At 34.9% G+C, this 16,527-nt stretch overlaps 1 protein-coding gene across 5 annotated transcripts in view; it reads right to left on the bottom strand.

The window, feature by feature from the left end:
* U2surp (U2 snRNP associated SURP domain containing) overlaps positions 1-16,527 on the bottom strand; it is a 54,528-nt gene that overhangs the window by 24,725 nt on the left and 13,276 nt on the right. For 2 of the 5 annotated variants that reach the window (XM_060385514.1, XM_060385512.1), the window contains 13 exons: positions 12,813-12,911; positions 10,403-10,517; positions 9,828-9,961; positions 9,015-9,082; positions 8,426-8,520; positions 8,305-8,340; positions 8,133-8,215; positions 6,828-6,993; positions 6,455-6,666; positions 5,505-5,548; positions 2,380-2,484; positions 967-1,037; positions 731-890 (listed from right to left, as the gene is read on the bottom strand). In XM_060385514.1, the coding sequence (XP_060241497.1) occupies positions 731-890; positions 967-1,037; positions 2,380-2,484; positions 5,505-5,548; positions 6,455-6,666; positions 6,828-6,993; positions 8,133-8,215; positions 8,305-8,340; positions 8,426-8,520; positions 9,015-9,082; positions 9,828-9,961; positions 10,403-10,517; positions 12,813-12,911 (1,388 nt within the window). Of the gene's footprint in view, positions 1-730; positions 891-966; positions 1,038-2,379; positions 2,485-5,504; positions 5,549-6,454; positions 6,667-6,827; positions 6,994-8,132; positions 8,216-8,304; positions 8,341-8,425; positions 8,521-9,014; positions 9,083-9,827; positions 9,962-10,402; positions 10,518-12,812; positions 12,912-16,527 lie in introns of those variants that run through there. The other 3 variants (XM_060385511.1, XM_060385513.1, XM_060385515.1) reach the window with 2 other exon arrangements.

Here is a 16,527-nt window from a genome sequence, read left to right as displayed (position 1 = left end):
TTTTATGAGCTTATGAAGAACCTCTAAACACTTATTAAATACTTCTGCTTTTTTAAATGTGGCTCTACCTATTCTGAGTGACCATTAATTTTTTTTTAAGATTAAATTTTTATCTTATATGCTTGAGTTTTTACCTCCATGTATTGCATATATTCACAACATACAAATCTGATGGCTGCAGAGGCCATAAGAGGTCACTGGAACCCTAGAACTGAGATACTGCAAGTTGTGGGCTACGGTGTAGGCTCTGTGATCTGAACCCAGGTCCTTGGCAAGCGCAGAAAGTGTTCTTATTAGGTGAGCCACCTCAGCAGTGAGCACTAACATTAATGTTTGCTAGTTGCTATCTCAGAACTACTACACACAAACTACGGAAAGGCTTTGCCTAGACCAAACTAGCTACACAGTACTTGTTCTTCTTTCACCTTACACTCTGGCAAGAATTCTCAGTCTCCAGGTGACCTCTAGAAGAACTTTACTGCAATGCTACAGAAAGAGCTCAACTGTGTCTAAGAGATGACCACTAACTCCATCAGAGAGAGTCAAGGTCAACAGAACAATTACTTGTCCCAGATGTCTAAAATCATGATGTGTAATAAAACATGTTACTATTACACATTTGCAAGTGAAAATACTGTTGTATCTTACAGGTGAAACAGTCACAGCAAGACAACCAATGAAAGCAACCATTAAAGCAACTTTCCTGAATATATAACAGAAAAAATCTTACTCTTCCTTAAGTGCTCCCTTTTTACTAGGCTCCTCTACAAATGCTTCTGTCTCTTGTTCTTCTGACATCCCATGAAGGTATGGATTTAATGGTGGTGGTCTCCAGAAGGATCCATTTTTGAACATGCGAAAATCTTCTGTCCGCCATTTCGTTGGAGAATCTCCCTAGTAATACCCAGAACGTTATTAGACAGGTCTAAACCTCACAGTTAAAGTCAACAAGGTAATTGCTTCTACTTGCCTGCAGAATAGAATAAAGTTTCCACCTGTAGTAAACATGGGCTGGTGTCTGGTTTTCAAATAAGAACCTAAACAAAACAAACAGAACCATTAAATACCATCTTCTTTAGGAGAGAGCTATCTACTTTACAGTTCTACATGAAACAAGCTACTTGTCCGCCTATTCAAAAAAAAAAAAGGAACTACTATCAATTAAACAAAACAATACTATTTGCCTCCTTACTTCTAAAGACCAAAGGCAGATTCTCGGGCAAGGTGGTAGGGGAGGGATCCTCTTATCTTCCATGATATTCACCTTTCCCCTGCTCCAGACTGTCTCAGAAACTAATGTGAACACAATGAATGTGTGCATCTCACTGAGTCATGACTATTTTTATAATTTTTTTTTTTAATTTAATGTTTTGTTTTGTTTGAGACAGGGTCTCTCTATGTAGCTGTGACCTTCTTGGAACTCACTATGTACCCCAAAAAAGCTGTCCTCAAACTCAGAGATCCGCCTACCTCTGCCTCCCAAGGGCTAGTATTAAAGATGTGTGCCACCACACCGTATTTGGCATGACTATTGTTATTAAAACACAGGTCAGAAGACTTATTACAATATTGGAAAGATTTTCTCAATATGTAAACTTGAAAAATTTTTGCCTTGTTTACCATTTACATCATTGTCTTAGAGAATGCAATTGAGATAATAATTTTCTTTCAAACTACTTTACTCAATTCTAGCTTGCTTATGAGTCTTTCATTGGAAAAGCAATAATGAAATACTGTTTTCGTCCTAGATAATTCTAAAGTTGTTATACAATAACTAAATAAGTGATGGAAAAGCCAATCTAAACACATTCTAGTCTTAATGACAAAGACTCACTTGTTATCCTGCAAAATTCTTTGTTTTTAGAATTTTATTCTTGGACAAAAATACATACATAGCACTTATTTATTTGTATATGTGCATGTGCTCATTCATGCCACAGAACAAATGACAGTTAAAGCAGAACTTTTGGGAACTGCTCTCTTTCCACATGGGTTCTGGGGACTGAACTCAATTTGTCAGCTTGGCAACAAGAGTGCTTAACCCAATGAGCTGTACCATTAGTTCCCTCTTGGAAATATTTTTAATACCAAACAAGAAAGAAAGAAAAAAAGAAAGAGTTAAAAGAGGCTTTAAAATACATATCTGAGGATAAGTATAGAATATAGACATAGATTATTATTGAGGCCAGAGAGATGGAGAGTTAGTTACTCTTTAGTGAGTATAATGTTTCAGTTCTAGAAGGTGAAAAGATGTCTGAAAATGAATGGATGAATGGTAACATTGTTTAGTAATGTGAATGTACTCAATGCCACTTAAAAATAGTTAATACTAAATTTTCTTATAGACTTATTACCATAAGTTAAAAAAAAAAAGCACACCTGAACATAGGATTGTTGATTTCTCTGTTCATAATCATAGCTTCAAACATTGGCCCTTCACGTACAACAAATTCTATCATTCGGTGTATCAGGGCGAGCAAATTCCTACAACAACAACACAGTTAAAGAAAATGGATTCAGACATACCCCTATATAAACCTACACTTGACCTAAGTTACTATAATGATGCAGTTTAAAAAAAAAAACACTCCGCTAACAGAATTTAATAGAAAAACAAACAAACTAACAACAACAACAAAAAAAAAACACAACAACCTGGAGCAAACATAAAAGGCCTTGTGCATTAATTAAGAGGGAATGGGGCAGTGAGGGTAGAGGAATGGGAAGGAAGGAGAGGTAAAGGAGTGTGGGAAGCCACAAGACAGCCTTATAGTTATAGATTTAATTTTCTAAATGCCACTTAATATTATTTTCAAAATGCAAAAAAAAAAATCACAACTAATTGGATAGCTGCAAATACATAAAATCAGTAAACTTACAATTTGCATGTTACAGCCATCTAAAAATATATACACTATGTCTGTTTTAAGAGAAAATATTCCTAATACAGTCACTTTCATAATGATAATGAAATGTTATAACCATAACTTTAATTTACAAAAATGCAAAGCTATTTATCATATTTAAGCCCTGATTTAATAAAAGACCCATCCAAATTCCTGTTTCTAGTATACACATACCAGATGGAGTTTTTTCTAAATCTGACCTTTAATGAGGCAACATCCCTTTGAAATACACTTCAAAATTAGTTTACAATTCCTAACATGTAATCCTGCCTGCATATTATCAATCAATGAAAAATTTCTATTGTAAAGCCATGAGTGGATCAACTCCTACACTCCTGGGGACATGGTGAGGGTGTCCACTTTCTGTAATGCTTATCTTTCAATATTTAAGCCAAAAAGATACAAGTAACTGTCTTATTAAGTCACTTTATTGCTTGCATTCACGGAAAGAATTTTTTTTATCTAAAAATAAGATCTTTTAAGATTTCAAACTAATTTCAGACACTAACTAATGCATCAGGTAGACATGACTCAGCTTATACTCATAAGCTGCTCTTGACAGTCCCCAGGTAGCACAAAGCTGGCAAGTAACAGCTGGGAAAGGCAAAAGGATATTGGCTCTTGATATAAGACACACATAAATTACATCTTGAATATTCTCAGCTCAATTAAGTCCATGTGACAAGTAACTAGAATATAAGTATAATTATAGAAGACAGGTTTTTTTGGGGGGTACTCTATAATACTTTGTTTCAAAGTACCTGACAATGAAATGATCTCTATTACTGACTATATTTTCTACGGTTTTCAAACAACACAACTTAAATGGACACTAATATTTCTACATAGTAAAAACAGTTAATTGCAAAGACCAAAAAATTACATGAAGGTTTAAATCTTAACAAGAGGAAATTCTACATTTACAACTACCAATTCAACTTCAAATTGTTTTTTTTAATCACTTAATTTTAACTTAAAAATTATTTTCCTTCACAAAAGTCTTAACTGCTGTGCAGATTGCAGTAGTGCCCACTAGTGAGAAGAAACTCAATGCACCTATGCAATTCGTGCCACTTAGAAAGGGGCCATGTAATTGGTACTCGATTCTAAAATCCCCACTGCTAAAAGGCAAATTAAAACTCAGGGACATTTTATGTGCAAATCGTATTACATGACCATTGACGAGGTGGACAAATGTTATAGACCCAGAGGCTTTTATCAATATAGTAAAATAACAGTTTGACTTGAGTAATTTAGGGAACATGAACAGTGATTTATCAAATTTAAAACCAAATGATTCACTCTAATTGTAAGTCAAGACTTTTCAGCAAAACAAATACACAAAATTTTGTTTAGGAATAAGCTGAGTCACACATAAAATTACTGGACTTGTTTTTTTGAATGCTACAAAAAATACTTTCCCTGTGATCACTTTAACAGTGGAAAAATAACCCACTATAGTATTAAACAGGCTTGTAACTGATAAAAATCTTTATAAAATTACAAGTTTAAAGTAAGTTTAAAAATGTTTCATAATTATTTAAAATTGAAATCTGACAATTAGTTGCTGCTGACTTGGAATCAAAAGTAGAGAGTTGTTATACTTTTTCCTTAAGGATTATATAATTTTATTTTAAAAAATGACTTTCTATCAAAACAAAAGAGTGTAGTACAAAAATGTTATATTTTAAAGTGCATTATTTTATTTTTAAACAGTAATTATCTTATTCTGGGCAACCACAACAAAAAAAAAAGTCTCTCAGTTATAATAAAAACCACATTTATTGGAGTCGATCGTACCAATGTCTGGTCAAAAACTGTATACTTTCCCAATCCATCCCATGATGTTTCCTGGTCCCCCGCTGCCGCAGACAGTTCAGCTGGTGCTGCTCACCAAGGCCAATGTCAAAGAGAATTTGGAATACTTTTGTGTTCATTTATTATTCAACCAGTGTTGTGTTCCTGTGTTTGGGAAAAGGCTGAGCTTGACTGAGCAAGAGCACACCTACAGCATGATTATTCCTCATTAGCAGTGTATTAAAAAAGAAATAAAATGGGGGAAGAAAGAAAAATAAAGAGACCCAAACACCTTTGTTATTATGACTAAAAGTTCCTAATACAATAATTGTGCATGAAAACAATTGCAATTTCTTCTTAATTAAGGAAAAAATATATATATCTGCACCTTCAGTAAGATCTAAAACCAAGATTGTATATTAAATATAGATAATCCAGAAACCAAGAGAAAGTAATAGACTGGGTCAAATTGTAACACTATCTAAAATTTACTTAAAACACCTATTTACTTAAAATACCTAGTTTCAAATTAACAGACCAACAACTCCACATTAATCTATTCAAACAGTCTAATTTCTAAAGCTATTAAAAACTCTCTAACATGATAATAAAAACAAAAGATGACATAAAATTGCAAAATGTATAAACTTACTTAATTTTTATACATCCTCCCCCCAAAAAGGACTGGGAAGGAGCCATTGCTCAGTCAAGATATTACCTTTTCCTCAACACCAGTTCTTTTCAATTCAGAAGGGGATATTGTCTATATTTAGATCAGTAATAATAAAGAAAAACATGTACCTTTCTGTTGGGATAACCACTTTGACTATGGCTTGCGACAGAGTCTGTATATGAAGTCACATCAGATAATAAACATAGAATATGTGAGTATTGTTAACAAGTAACAAGCAAAAATATACATATGCATTGAAAATACTACACATCTAATCACAAGTTCTGCAGGCAATCACTGCATTTGAAGTAATTATACACTAAGCAATAACATAAATGCAAATGGATGTGTTCACAGTGAACAATTAATGTTCACCAAATGCAAAGAATCAGAACATTCCTGCTAGAATGCACATCAATGCACTAAAATAGGTACTACACTGAGAATTATCAGTTAAAGATTTTAATTTGTGAAGTAATTAACTGTTTGCCTCTGACAAAGTTTGCTACTTTGTTCCCAAGCCTTTAAAACCAGCCCTGCGATTTCAAGTGTAATTAACTCATAATAGAACCAACAAATTCTTATAACTTGAAATTAAGTTGGTTTTATGTTTAATAAAGAAAAATACTCACCCTTTGTTTTTACTAGATTAACTATTTTTGAAATAACATATATGCTATTATATAGTCTAGTAACTCTAGAAAGCTAAGTTAGTTTGCTGTCATCCAAACAATTTAACTATTTAAGTGGGCTTTCTAAGCTGAAATGTCACTTAACCAAATAAAAACTATCACGTTGTCAGAATAAAGTAAGTTCAAACACTGAATACAACACTGGGGGAGGGGTGGGAGGGCTTACCTAGTGGTCAAAAGGGAATGGTAGTCACAAATAAAAATATTAAATATGACCTAATATTTTAATATAGGGTTTTCATGGGCTAAGGCAGGGAACATATCTACTTATTTCTTTATGAGTTGCCAGAGTCACACACATTTCTATAAAATTGTTGAAAAGAAACACTACCACAGATATAGTATTTACATATTAGATGCAGCCCTATGTACACTTTTTAAATTACCTTCTCGAAATCCTCCTTGTTTTTGGGTGGTGGCAACATGGGAGCATTGGGGTTTTTTAATCGCTCTCTAGGCTGCGCATTAAAAGGCAGTCCGGATGGAGGAGGGGGCAGCGTGTGTTCCATCATCGAAGGAGGAATGTATATTGGATGTGGAGGAATAGGTACAGCTTTACCCCAACCTAACTTCATTTCAAAAGACATAATCATTTTTCCTACAGAAAAAAAAAAGGTTAATTTAACAAGCGTCCAGAACGACTTGAATTAAATTTCCTTTCAAATGTTTTCAAATTTGATCTAAATTCTTAGTTTTCAATAAATAATTTTCTATATCAAAGAAATATCTAAATTCTCTAAGTAGACAACAGGACTTTACCATTTAAATTCTTTAGTGCTCTTTCAGCGTCTCTTCTATTCATAAAAGCCACAAAGCCACAATTTCTTTCTCTTGCTCTTTCTTCATCAGTTCTAGGCCACATAATTTTTACACTAGCTAATGGTCCAAATCTTCCAAATTCTTGGCACAGCATTTCTTCATTCATCTATTAAAACATCAGTGTTTGGTTATGTAAAACAAAAAAGGAAGAGCAAAGAATTCTATGCAGCCCAGAAAGCAAAATCATGTTAAAAAGGAAAAAGCAACCTATTAATGTGACAGTATTACATTCAAATATTAGAAACTCTACACAGGTTAAAAAAAAAAAAAAAAAAAAAAAACTGCCCTGCCAGGGCATTTGCAGTATTTTCATATTAGAAACTTTCTACTTAAATATTTAAAGGTTTATTTATTTTATATTTTATGTATATGGGTACTTTGTCTTCCTGTACATCTGCACACCAGAAGACAGCATCAGACAGTTGTGAGCTGCTATGTGGATCCTGGGAATTGAACTCAGAACCTTCGGAAGAGCAATGAGTGCTCTTAACCATTAAGCCATCTCTCCAAGTCCCTTAAATTTTAAATAAGCAGGTAAGGCTTAGGGTCTTAAGAGCTACTGGAAACACAGGCATGTCTGAATTCTCTTCCTGTTTGAAGATCTTGGGGTCAAGACATCTGCTTGCAACAGTGGTTTGTCCATATATTGAGCAGCATTTCAAGGAAGAGTGGGGAGTGTATTTGTTGATGATAGAAGGAAAAAAGGCCCCATCACTTTCCTGTCTCTAGTACCTATTTGCCAGAATGATCAAGAACAGACTCAAAAAAGTCAGTAAATACAGAGCAGGATCAAAGGTTAATTTTTTTCAACAAAATACTCTAACTACCATATCCCCTAAACATACTAATCAAGCTGCAGAATTAAAACACTGACACCAGCATGGTAGCATGTGCTGCAATCCCAGCCCAGGGAGGTGGGAGACAGGAGTCGTCCAAGCACAAGCTAAGATAAGAAAACCATTCAAAAAGGGAAAGGCACATGGAAAAAAAGAAAACTGAACTCTGTAAGAAAGCAAGCTACACACACATCAGAACAGGTGTCTCAAAGAGTACAATCTAGTGACTAAAAAGATACACCTTCAAGATGTACAGGAAACAATTTGGATCTAACTAAATTCCAAATTTCCAAAACAAATACTAAATACTATCTAGTTACATTAGATCTATCAACTTCAGAATCTTAATTTCATCTAATTGTCCAACAAAAAAAATGAACATGAGCCAACACATTTTCTTTTAAACTACCTGTGGATTGATATTTCCAAGGTATAAGTTGGTAGTGCTTGGGTCTCCTACGTCATGGGAACCAGGCGCATAATCATCAAGAACTAGAACAAGGAGAAAAACAAATTATACCCTGCAAAGTACAAAGCTGAAACTATTTCTATTAACTACGAAAGCAAAAACACGGTATTACCACCAGATGATCTATTTCTTCTTGAAGGCACGTCCACTTAAAGGGGGGGGGGGAAAGAAAACAACTCTTAGATTTTGGACAGTGAATCATAAATATGTACATTAAGATAAACATCACTTACTAGAACGTCGCTGACCATCAGAATCTGACTGAGGAGGTTCAAATCGACTTAACCTGCCTTTTGTCTTATGTCTCTCATCACGTTCTTCCTGAATTCTGTTTAAAACATTTACAGTCAACTAAGAGTAAGCCACAAGTTATTCATATTTAGCAATAAAGCTTACCTAAGTATCATTTTCAAATAGTATTTTCATTATTATATAATAATACATTAATTATAATTATAACCAAGAATACTTAGCCCCCTCGGTTACAAGACAGGAACAATTATCTCCCTTAGTGTAAAAACAAAACTCAACATGAAACTACTGCTTACATTTTTGCTCTTAATAAATCTGATGACCCCTTACTTCAACCATAGTGAATAAACAGGATTCTAGACAGAAAATAAGCCAACTGATTTAAATCCACACATTACAAGCAGCAAGACACTGATGTAATGCTAGTTGACTTTTAAGTACATGCTATCATTTGTTATAGCCACAGCAAGCTCACTTGTAAGGCAGCTGGTATTAACTAATATATATCGTAACAACTGTAATTACCAGTCCAATATGCCTATGATAGAGAATTCTTCCTATAAAACTTACTGCTTTAGTTCTTCTTTGAAAAGCTCCAAATTGCTTTTTTTCTTTTCTTTCTCTCCTTTCTTCAGTGGCTATGAAGAATAAGTTTAGGTGAAACAAATATCAAACAAAATATATGGTTTCTTTTGGTAGTGACAAAAATCTTCTGGAATTGCAAAATGGCAATTTTTGAATAACCGTGAATATACTAAAAGAGCCCATCTAATTATATACACTTTAAAGAGCAAAGTTTAAGGTATATGAATTATATAGCAATAAAGATGTTATGTTTTAATTGTTTTTAGAGCTATCTTAACAGCCACTCAAGAAAAAAAATCAATATCACTATTTAATGTAATCATATTTAATTAATCAAATTGTGGCTCCAAGAGACCTGATCCCATATCTATCAACGTACTGTCTCCTGTAAAACTATTTCCAATGAATAGAAAACTCTATAATGAGAACTTAGAAGACAGAAACATCAGCTCTGACAGTAATTACTAAACCAACCCAAGAAACATGTACTACATGTTGCTAATAAATTTAGGATCTTAGTTCAAGACTGTTAAAAGAACAATATTACCCTACATTTACAACCCAAGTTTTGACCTAAAATATATAATATGAACACAGAAACAAGTGTTCAGACTACATGACCTGACCTAATCCTTCAACAGTTGTCTACATAAATTACTGAGTTAGACAACATCAAAAACTCAACACTTACTTCAAGACTTATAAACCGTAAAAAATTTCTTACAGGGGATACACTCAAAGTACCAATGACAATGCCAGCTTCTACAATAAATGCTCAATTATTTAATAATGACTTACAGGCTTTTTTGTCTCTATCACAAGAAGAGATGGTGGCCTTTCATTGGACGACTGATTTGGAGGATTTTTTTGATCTGCAAACCTTGAAGATGGCTTGTAGATTTTACCTCTTTTTTCATCTGTTTCATGTTCATCTGAAATTTAAAATACTATTTGTAAAACTACATAATTTTGGTTTTTTGTTATTCTTACTTGTTATTCTTACTTAATCTTTTAGTATGAAGATTTGAATGAAATTAAATTTACATATTATCACTATCTGAAAAAAATCACAACTTGATCACTTTATAGTACAACTACAAAACTCTAAAAATTTTGCAACATAATTTGCTTTTTTAAACTTGAGAGATACAAAGAGGTTTTTAAAATATTATTATTATCTCCTTTATATAGTCCCATTATCAAATTTGGTATCTCTTCATTACTCCCTATTTGGTCATTTATAGTGTTAATTACTCTAACCACTAGAGGGTGCTAATAGAAAAGAAACATGAAATTTAAAGTCAGATGTCTTCCATAATTAATCTGCTGTCACATCATCCAAGATTTGTTCAAAGCCAGATCTCTGCACTTACCTTTAGCTGCATTAACAACCCCTCCTCGAACAAATGTTTTCACTTTATTACCATCACTTCCTTCAAAAGCAGCAAGAAATTCCTCGTAAATTTCAGCAGCTGCCTTCTCATCCTCCTAAATGCATAATGGTGCATTAGTACATTAGAAATATTAGTGACAAAGAATTGCTGTTTGAGTGTGGTCTGGCTTGTTTTGCTCTTTTGTTTTGAGTTGGGATTAAATATGTACACCAGGCAGATCTAAACTCAGTATGTAGACCAGACTGGTCCTTAACAGAGACCTGCCTGCCAAATGCTGGTATTAAAGGCTAACACCACCAAGTGGAGAGGCAGCTCAGCAGTTGAGAGCACGGGCTCTTCTTCCTAAGGACCCAGGTCCCAGCATCCACACAGCAGCTCACAACCATCTCTAACTCCAGTCCTAGGGGACCAACTCCCTCTTCTGGTCAGGCACACAAGGTGCACAAACACTTACAGGCAGGCACAACACCCGTATACATAAAAAAAGAAAAGAAATAACATGTAAAACCTCTCCCTTCTCAAGTAATTCTAGCATCTAATATTTGGCGGACATTAGATATTACCAACAATCAAATGTTAAGTAATTAAAACAAAAGGCTTTGCTCCGTCACTAAAAGTTTAGAGTTGAAAAAAATAACTTACACACAAACAGGTAAACAAATATATTTAAAGACAATTCAAAAGTCAAAATGTAAGACAAAGTAACTTTATGAAAACATATTATCTTAATTACTATATTAAGAAGTTCTCCAAGATGTAACGACTTAATTCGTCAAATATAAAAATTTCATTCTCAAATAATCAAAGATACAATAGAAGCAAAGCCACAGTACCTACTCCTGACATGGAATTAAAGAAAACACTAGAACTGATATTCTCACTTATAAATCACCTAAGTATTCCCAAAATATGTGTGAATAAGCAAACCAGGCGTGGTGGTGAACACCTGTAATCCCAGTACTCGGGGAGGCAGAGGCAGGAGAATCACTGTGGGTCTGAGGCCAGCCTTGTCTACAAAGTAAGTCCAAGACAGCCAAGGATATACAAAGAAACCCTATCTCAAAAAAAAAAAGGCAAGCTGAGAATGGTAGTATATGCCTATTACTTCAGAGGTCAATACAGAAAGACAAAGCAGCCACATAAGGAGACACTGCCTCAAACACCCAATCAAACATTAAAATGGAACAAATCAGAAAAGACATCCAATAACAAGTAGAAAAGTGTTACTCAATTAAAGGAATAAGTACATCAGTAAAAGGAGCATCTAGTGTCAGGGAGAGACAGAGACTTTCCCAAAATTGACCAGCATAACTGACAACTAAATGTAAAAAATAAAATGAGGTCAATTCTTTCTAAGAAAAACTACAGAAAGATTGGATTTTCTTAAAAATGAAAACAATCCTAAGGAATTCATTGGTATTCTCCTAGGAATACAAATCCTAAAAGAAAATACAGAGAAATTCTTCTATAAGCCAGAAATGAAAAGGGAAAGAAAAATACACTTGATTAGAAATACAAAAATTGTGGGAAAAGACTGACAACTGAATTTAACAATTTTTACAAGGAAAAATAAAACCAAGAGAAAAATAAAACAGAGGCAGGAGCTAGTCAACTGTATTTCCTCTGAAAGAACTGCAAATTTAAACAGAGGCATTATTTTTCACACTATATAGACTGGCAAAAACTCCTCCCACTACTTTCAAGTGTATCGGGTTAGGGACATCACTAACACATTACTGACAGGGAACAAAGTGTCCCTGCCCTACAGAGAACACTCTGACGATATTGACAAGTACAGTATTGACAAGTACAGCAGAACCACATTTATTAATTTACCATTCACTCCAACAATTTCCCTTTCAGGAATATGTTCCAAAAACAAACTGGAAAAAAAAATGCACCTATGTGTAACATTATTCCTAACAGCATTATTTGTAATATAAAGTCTAAAGAGCAAAACCACAAATCCCTCTGTAGGATTTTAAATGAGTAAATTATTACAAACCGACAACGCTAAGAACATAGAATGTTTCTACCCTACAAGTAATCACAAAGACATTCATTAAAAAGATAAATGGAGGAGAGAGCCCTCACTCTACAGCACTCATCTCAGGGAAATGGGGACAATACAGTGCATGCACACCTAAACACACACTACACACACTGACAAAAACAACACATCATAAAAGAACTAATCATCACAAAGAGAAATAGAGCAGAAGACAGGAAGAGAAGCTGAACTCATCTAAACGTCTCCTGTGTTAAAGACGTGATTCGTGTGTGGAGTTGCAAACATCTAAGCAATCAAATTCTTCAGGGAACACGGTGTCTACTGCTCCCTACACATTCACATAACCAAGCATCACCTAAAATACACTTCAAACATTACCTTTTTCTTCAGTTCCTCTTGTTCCTTCTTACTTAAGGTTCGCTTTGCTGTGCTCATTTTTCCAATACTGAACGCCTTAAGTTTGTTTTCTAGAAGAGGCTGTGGAAAAAAAACAAAGATTTTGTTTACATACATATTTTAATGTTACCTATAAATTTAACATATTTTAATTGACAACCGAGTTTTTAGAAGAGTTTCTAAAGTACTAATACAAAGAAAGCTGCCTATCTTAGGCTGATTCTGATGTAAACACTCACTGATTAAGGAATGCTTTTTATTCCTAACTCAAAGTCAGTAACAGGCAAAAGCCATTTTTTAAGGGGAAAAGGGCTTAAATAACAAATAACCACCAAGGCTTAGAACAAAAGCTCAGGAGGGAAAAGATAGACATCTCTAGGAAAAGTAGCCAAGAGAGAAAAAGATCATCACATGGGAAGGGCATCCATTTCCAGTCTCACAAAGCCATCACCTACTTCATGTTCAGGTATTTAAATCACATCACATCCGTTTATAACTTGAGTACTTCATTTATCAAAAATACTGATATTAACAATTTCATTTTCTCTACTAAGAATGTACCATCTACTGTGTATTTCAGGTTTCAGCATATATAAAACTTTATCAATATTTTTTAACACACAAATGAGCATCCTTAATCTAAAAATCTAAAATCTGGAACACTCAATACCACAAGTGGGACATCCAATATCTAATCTCAAGGAACAGGTTTCAGTCAAAATCCAGGTCCAAAAATACTGTGTAACAAATTACCTTTGGGGTGTATGTGCAAGACATATAATAAGACAAAGATAGGTCTCATGCCCAATTAACCTCAGGTATATGAAAATATTCCAAGTCAAAATCCTAATAATAATAAAAAAAGCCAAAAGCCAAAACACTTCTCAATGCCAAGCAGTTCAGATAAATGATACTCAACTTATATAGGAAAACTCTATCTGGCAGCCCTAAGTAGACATAGTGGGTTTAAAGACAATAGACTGGGACTGGAGTGATGGCTCAGCGGATCAGAGCACTGTCTGCTCTTCTAGAGGTCCTGAGTTCAATTCCCAGCAACCACATGGTGGCTCACAACCGTCTATACTGGAATCTGATGCCCTCTTCTGGCATTCAGATACGCATGCAGATAGAGTACACATACATGAAATAAATAAACAAAATTAAAAAAAAAAAAAGACTATAGACTGGAACCCTTCCAAGAGATGGCAGTGTCTCTTGCCCACTGCTATCTCCACACCCACAGACCTAGCTCCAGGTGTGGAACAAGGGTTGGGAGCTACCACTGCCTGGTAAATATAGCTCTCACCACTCAAAGAAGCTTTTCTTTGCAGCAGTGAGGCCATCACAGAAAACTACAACTGTCCAGAATAACTGAGTGAGAGTGCTCTAGCCCAAGGGATACATCTAAAACAGAACTGGAGGACAGAGACAGGAAGTCTGCTGTGAGATTCTCTCCTAGAAATGATAAGGAAATCCAAACCCATGAAACCTTAACAATTTGGCTGCCTAAACATAACCCGAAATAACACCACCAACAGACATTCTAAAGTGAAAGAAGGAAATCTCCAGTGGCCTACCTCTAGACAGAGACAGGCAACTAAAGACCTCTGAGAAAGAGAATTCATCTTCCCCAGGGATGAAGCCCACAACTGGTTATACAATACCAAGAGCTCAGCCCTGAAACTATATATACACAAGCAACACTGAAACCAACTCAGCAGGTTGTATTTATGTAGATATAAATGGAAATATATATATTTATGGTATATATAACCAAATATAATAATCAAAGAAAAAAGAGGATATGAATTTGAAGCCAGGGAAGAAGTGGGGCTACAAAAGGAATAAGAGGAATGAGAAGGGGTAAATAATGATGTATTTTTAATTAAAATTTTAAAAATTAAGAAAAAGTGGGAAAGGGGATGTGAATGGAAATGGAAGGGGAAGAATGGAGGGCCGATTTCATCAAAACGCATATACACAAATGAGGTTCTCATTTGTTTTAAAAGAATTTAGTACATTTTTGTTCACTTTTGTGTGTATGCATATAAAGGACAGAGCACATGTGCCAAATGTGTGAAGGCCAAAGAACAACTTAAGAGTTGGCTCTCTTTATACACCACGTACGTCCCAAAGTGCAAACTGGGGTGGGTCAGGTTTGGTGGCAAGTGCCCTTACAACTTGAGCCACCTAGCAGGTCCAAACAATATTTCAATGAAGCAGTTTCCTCCTGAGATCTGATCTAAATAGTTGTTTCATGTTACTCACTTGATTCATAAACTTAAAAGGTAGGATTGTTAATTAACTACAACCTAACTGAAATGTGAAGTTTTTTCCTTCCTTACTAAAATGAGAAGTTGGGCTTGAGAGACGGCTCAGAGGTAAAGAACACTGGCCATTCTTCTAAAGGTCCTGAGTTCAATTCCCAGCAACCAAATGGTGGCTCACAACCATCTATGAGATCTGTGCCCTCTTCTGGTGTGCAGTATACATGCAGGCAGAATGTAACAAACTACTAAATTAGACTTTGGAAGTGTAGTAGAGAAACTTTGAGGCCACCTATTTTTAAGTCCTCTGTGAAAGATAAGCAGTTAATAACACAAAAGTCAGTCTCTCTCTCTCTCTCTCTCTCTCTCTCTCTCTCTCTCTCTCTCTCAAGGTTTGAGTGTTTTGCCTGCATATAAGCATGTGTGCACCATATGTGTGCCTGGTACAATGAAATCAGAGGAAAGTTGTCAAATCCCCTGAAACTGGAGTTAAAAATGTTTGTAAATCACCTGTGGGGTACCAGGAACTAAACCTGGTCCTGGGCAAAAGTAGCAAGTGCTCTTAACCACTGAGTCATTTCTCTAGTCCAAAAAGTCAAATTTGCAAACAAGATCATCTTTTCCTCAAAAAATAATTTAAAAATGTCTTGCCGCCTTTCAGTTTCACTGGAGTTACCTTCAAAAGTATAAACAAATAAAAATTCAAGAAATTCAAGAAAAAAAATACAATTTTAAGAAACAAAATTTGTAGCCAAGCATGATGGCATACACCTTTGATCCTGGTGGATCCCATGCTCTTCCTGCATTATCCTCCCAAATGCTGGGGATACAGGTATGGCCCCCAACTAGGCTCACACTGAAACATTGGGAGTTCAAGGCCAGCCTGGTCTACAGAGCAAGTTCCAGGACAACCAGGACTACAGAGAAAATCTGTCTCAAACCCAAGAAGGAAAGAAAAAGTAGAAGGAATAAAGAAAAAAGGAGGAGAAAGGAAAGAAAAAATAAATTGCATGCTCAATTTTGTTTATATCCTAACAAGTAGAAATGGCAAAGAAAATTACTCAAAGGAGCAATATATTTAATTGATGTAAAAATTAGTTGTTTGCTGAAATAAAAATACAAGGAAAAAAAAAAGAAGCTATTTTAAGATATATTCCTAGACAGGCAGTGGTGGTATACACCTTTAATCCCAGCACTTGGGAGGCAGTGGCAGGTGGGAGTTCAAGGCCAGCCTGGTCTACAAGAGTCCAGGACAGCCAAGGCTACAAAAAGAACCCCTATCTGGAGATGGGGAAAAAAAAATGTTTTGTCTTTAAAAAAAGAAACAAAAAAGTATGGCTGGTGACTTAATATTTTCTCAACTTTTTCATAAGAAAAGTTATTTAAGTTGTACACTTTAAAATACTGCTAGGATTTGAAGCTAGGGCATC

This window comes from Meriones unguiculatus, chromosome 6 (genome assembly GCF_030254825.1).
Source record: "Meriones unguiculatus strain TT.TT164.6M chromosome 6, Bangor_MerUng_6.1, whole genome shotgun sequence".
NCBI lineage: Eukaryota > Metazoa > Chordata > Mammalia > Rodentia > Muridae > Meriones > Meriones unguiculatus.
This window is presented reverse-complemented; position numbering and strand designations above follow the sequence as displayed.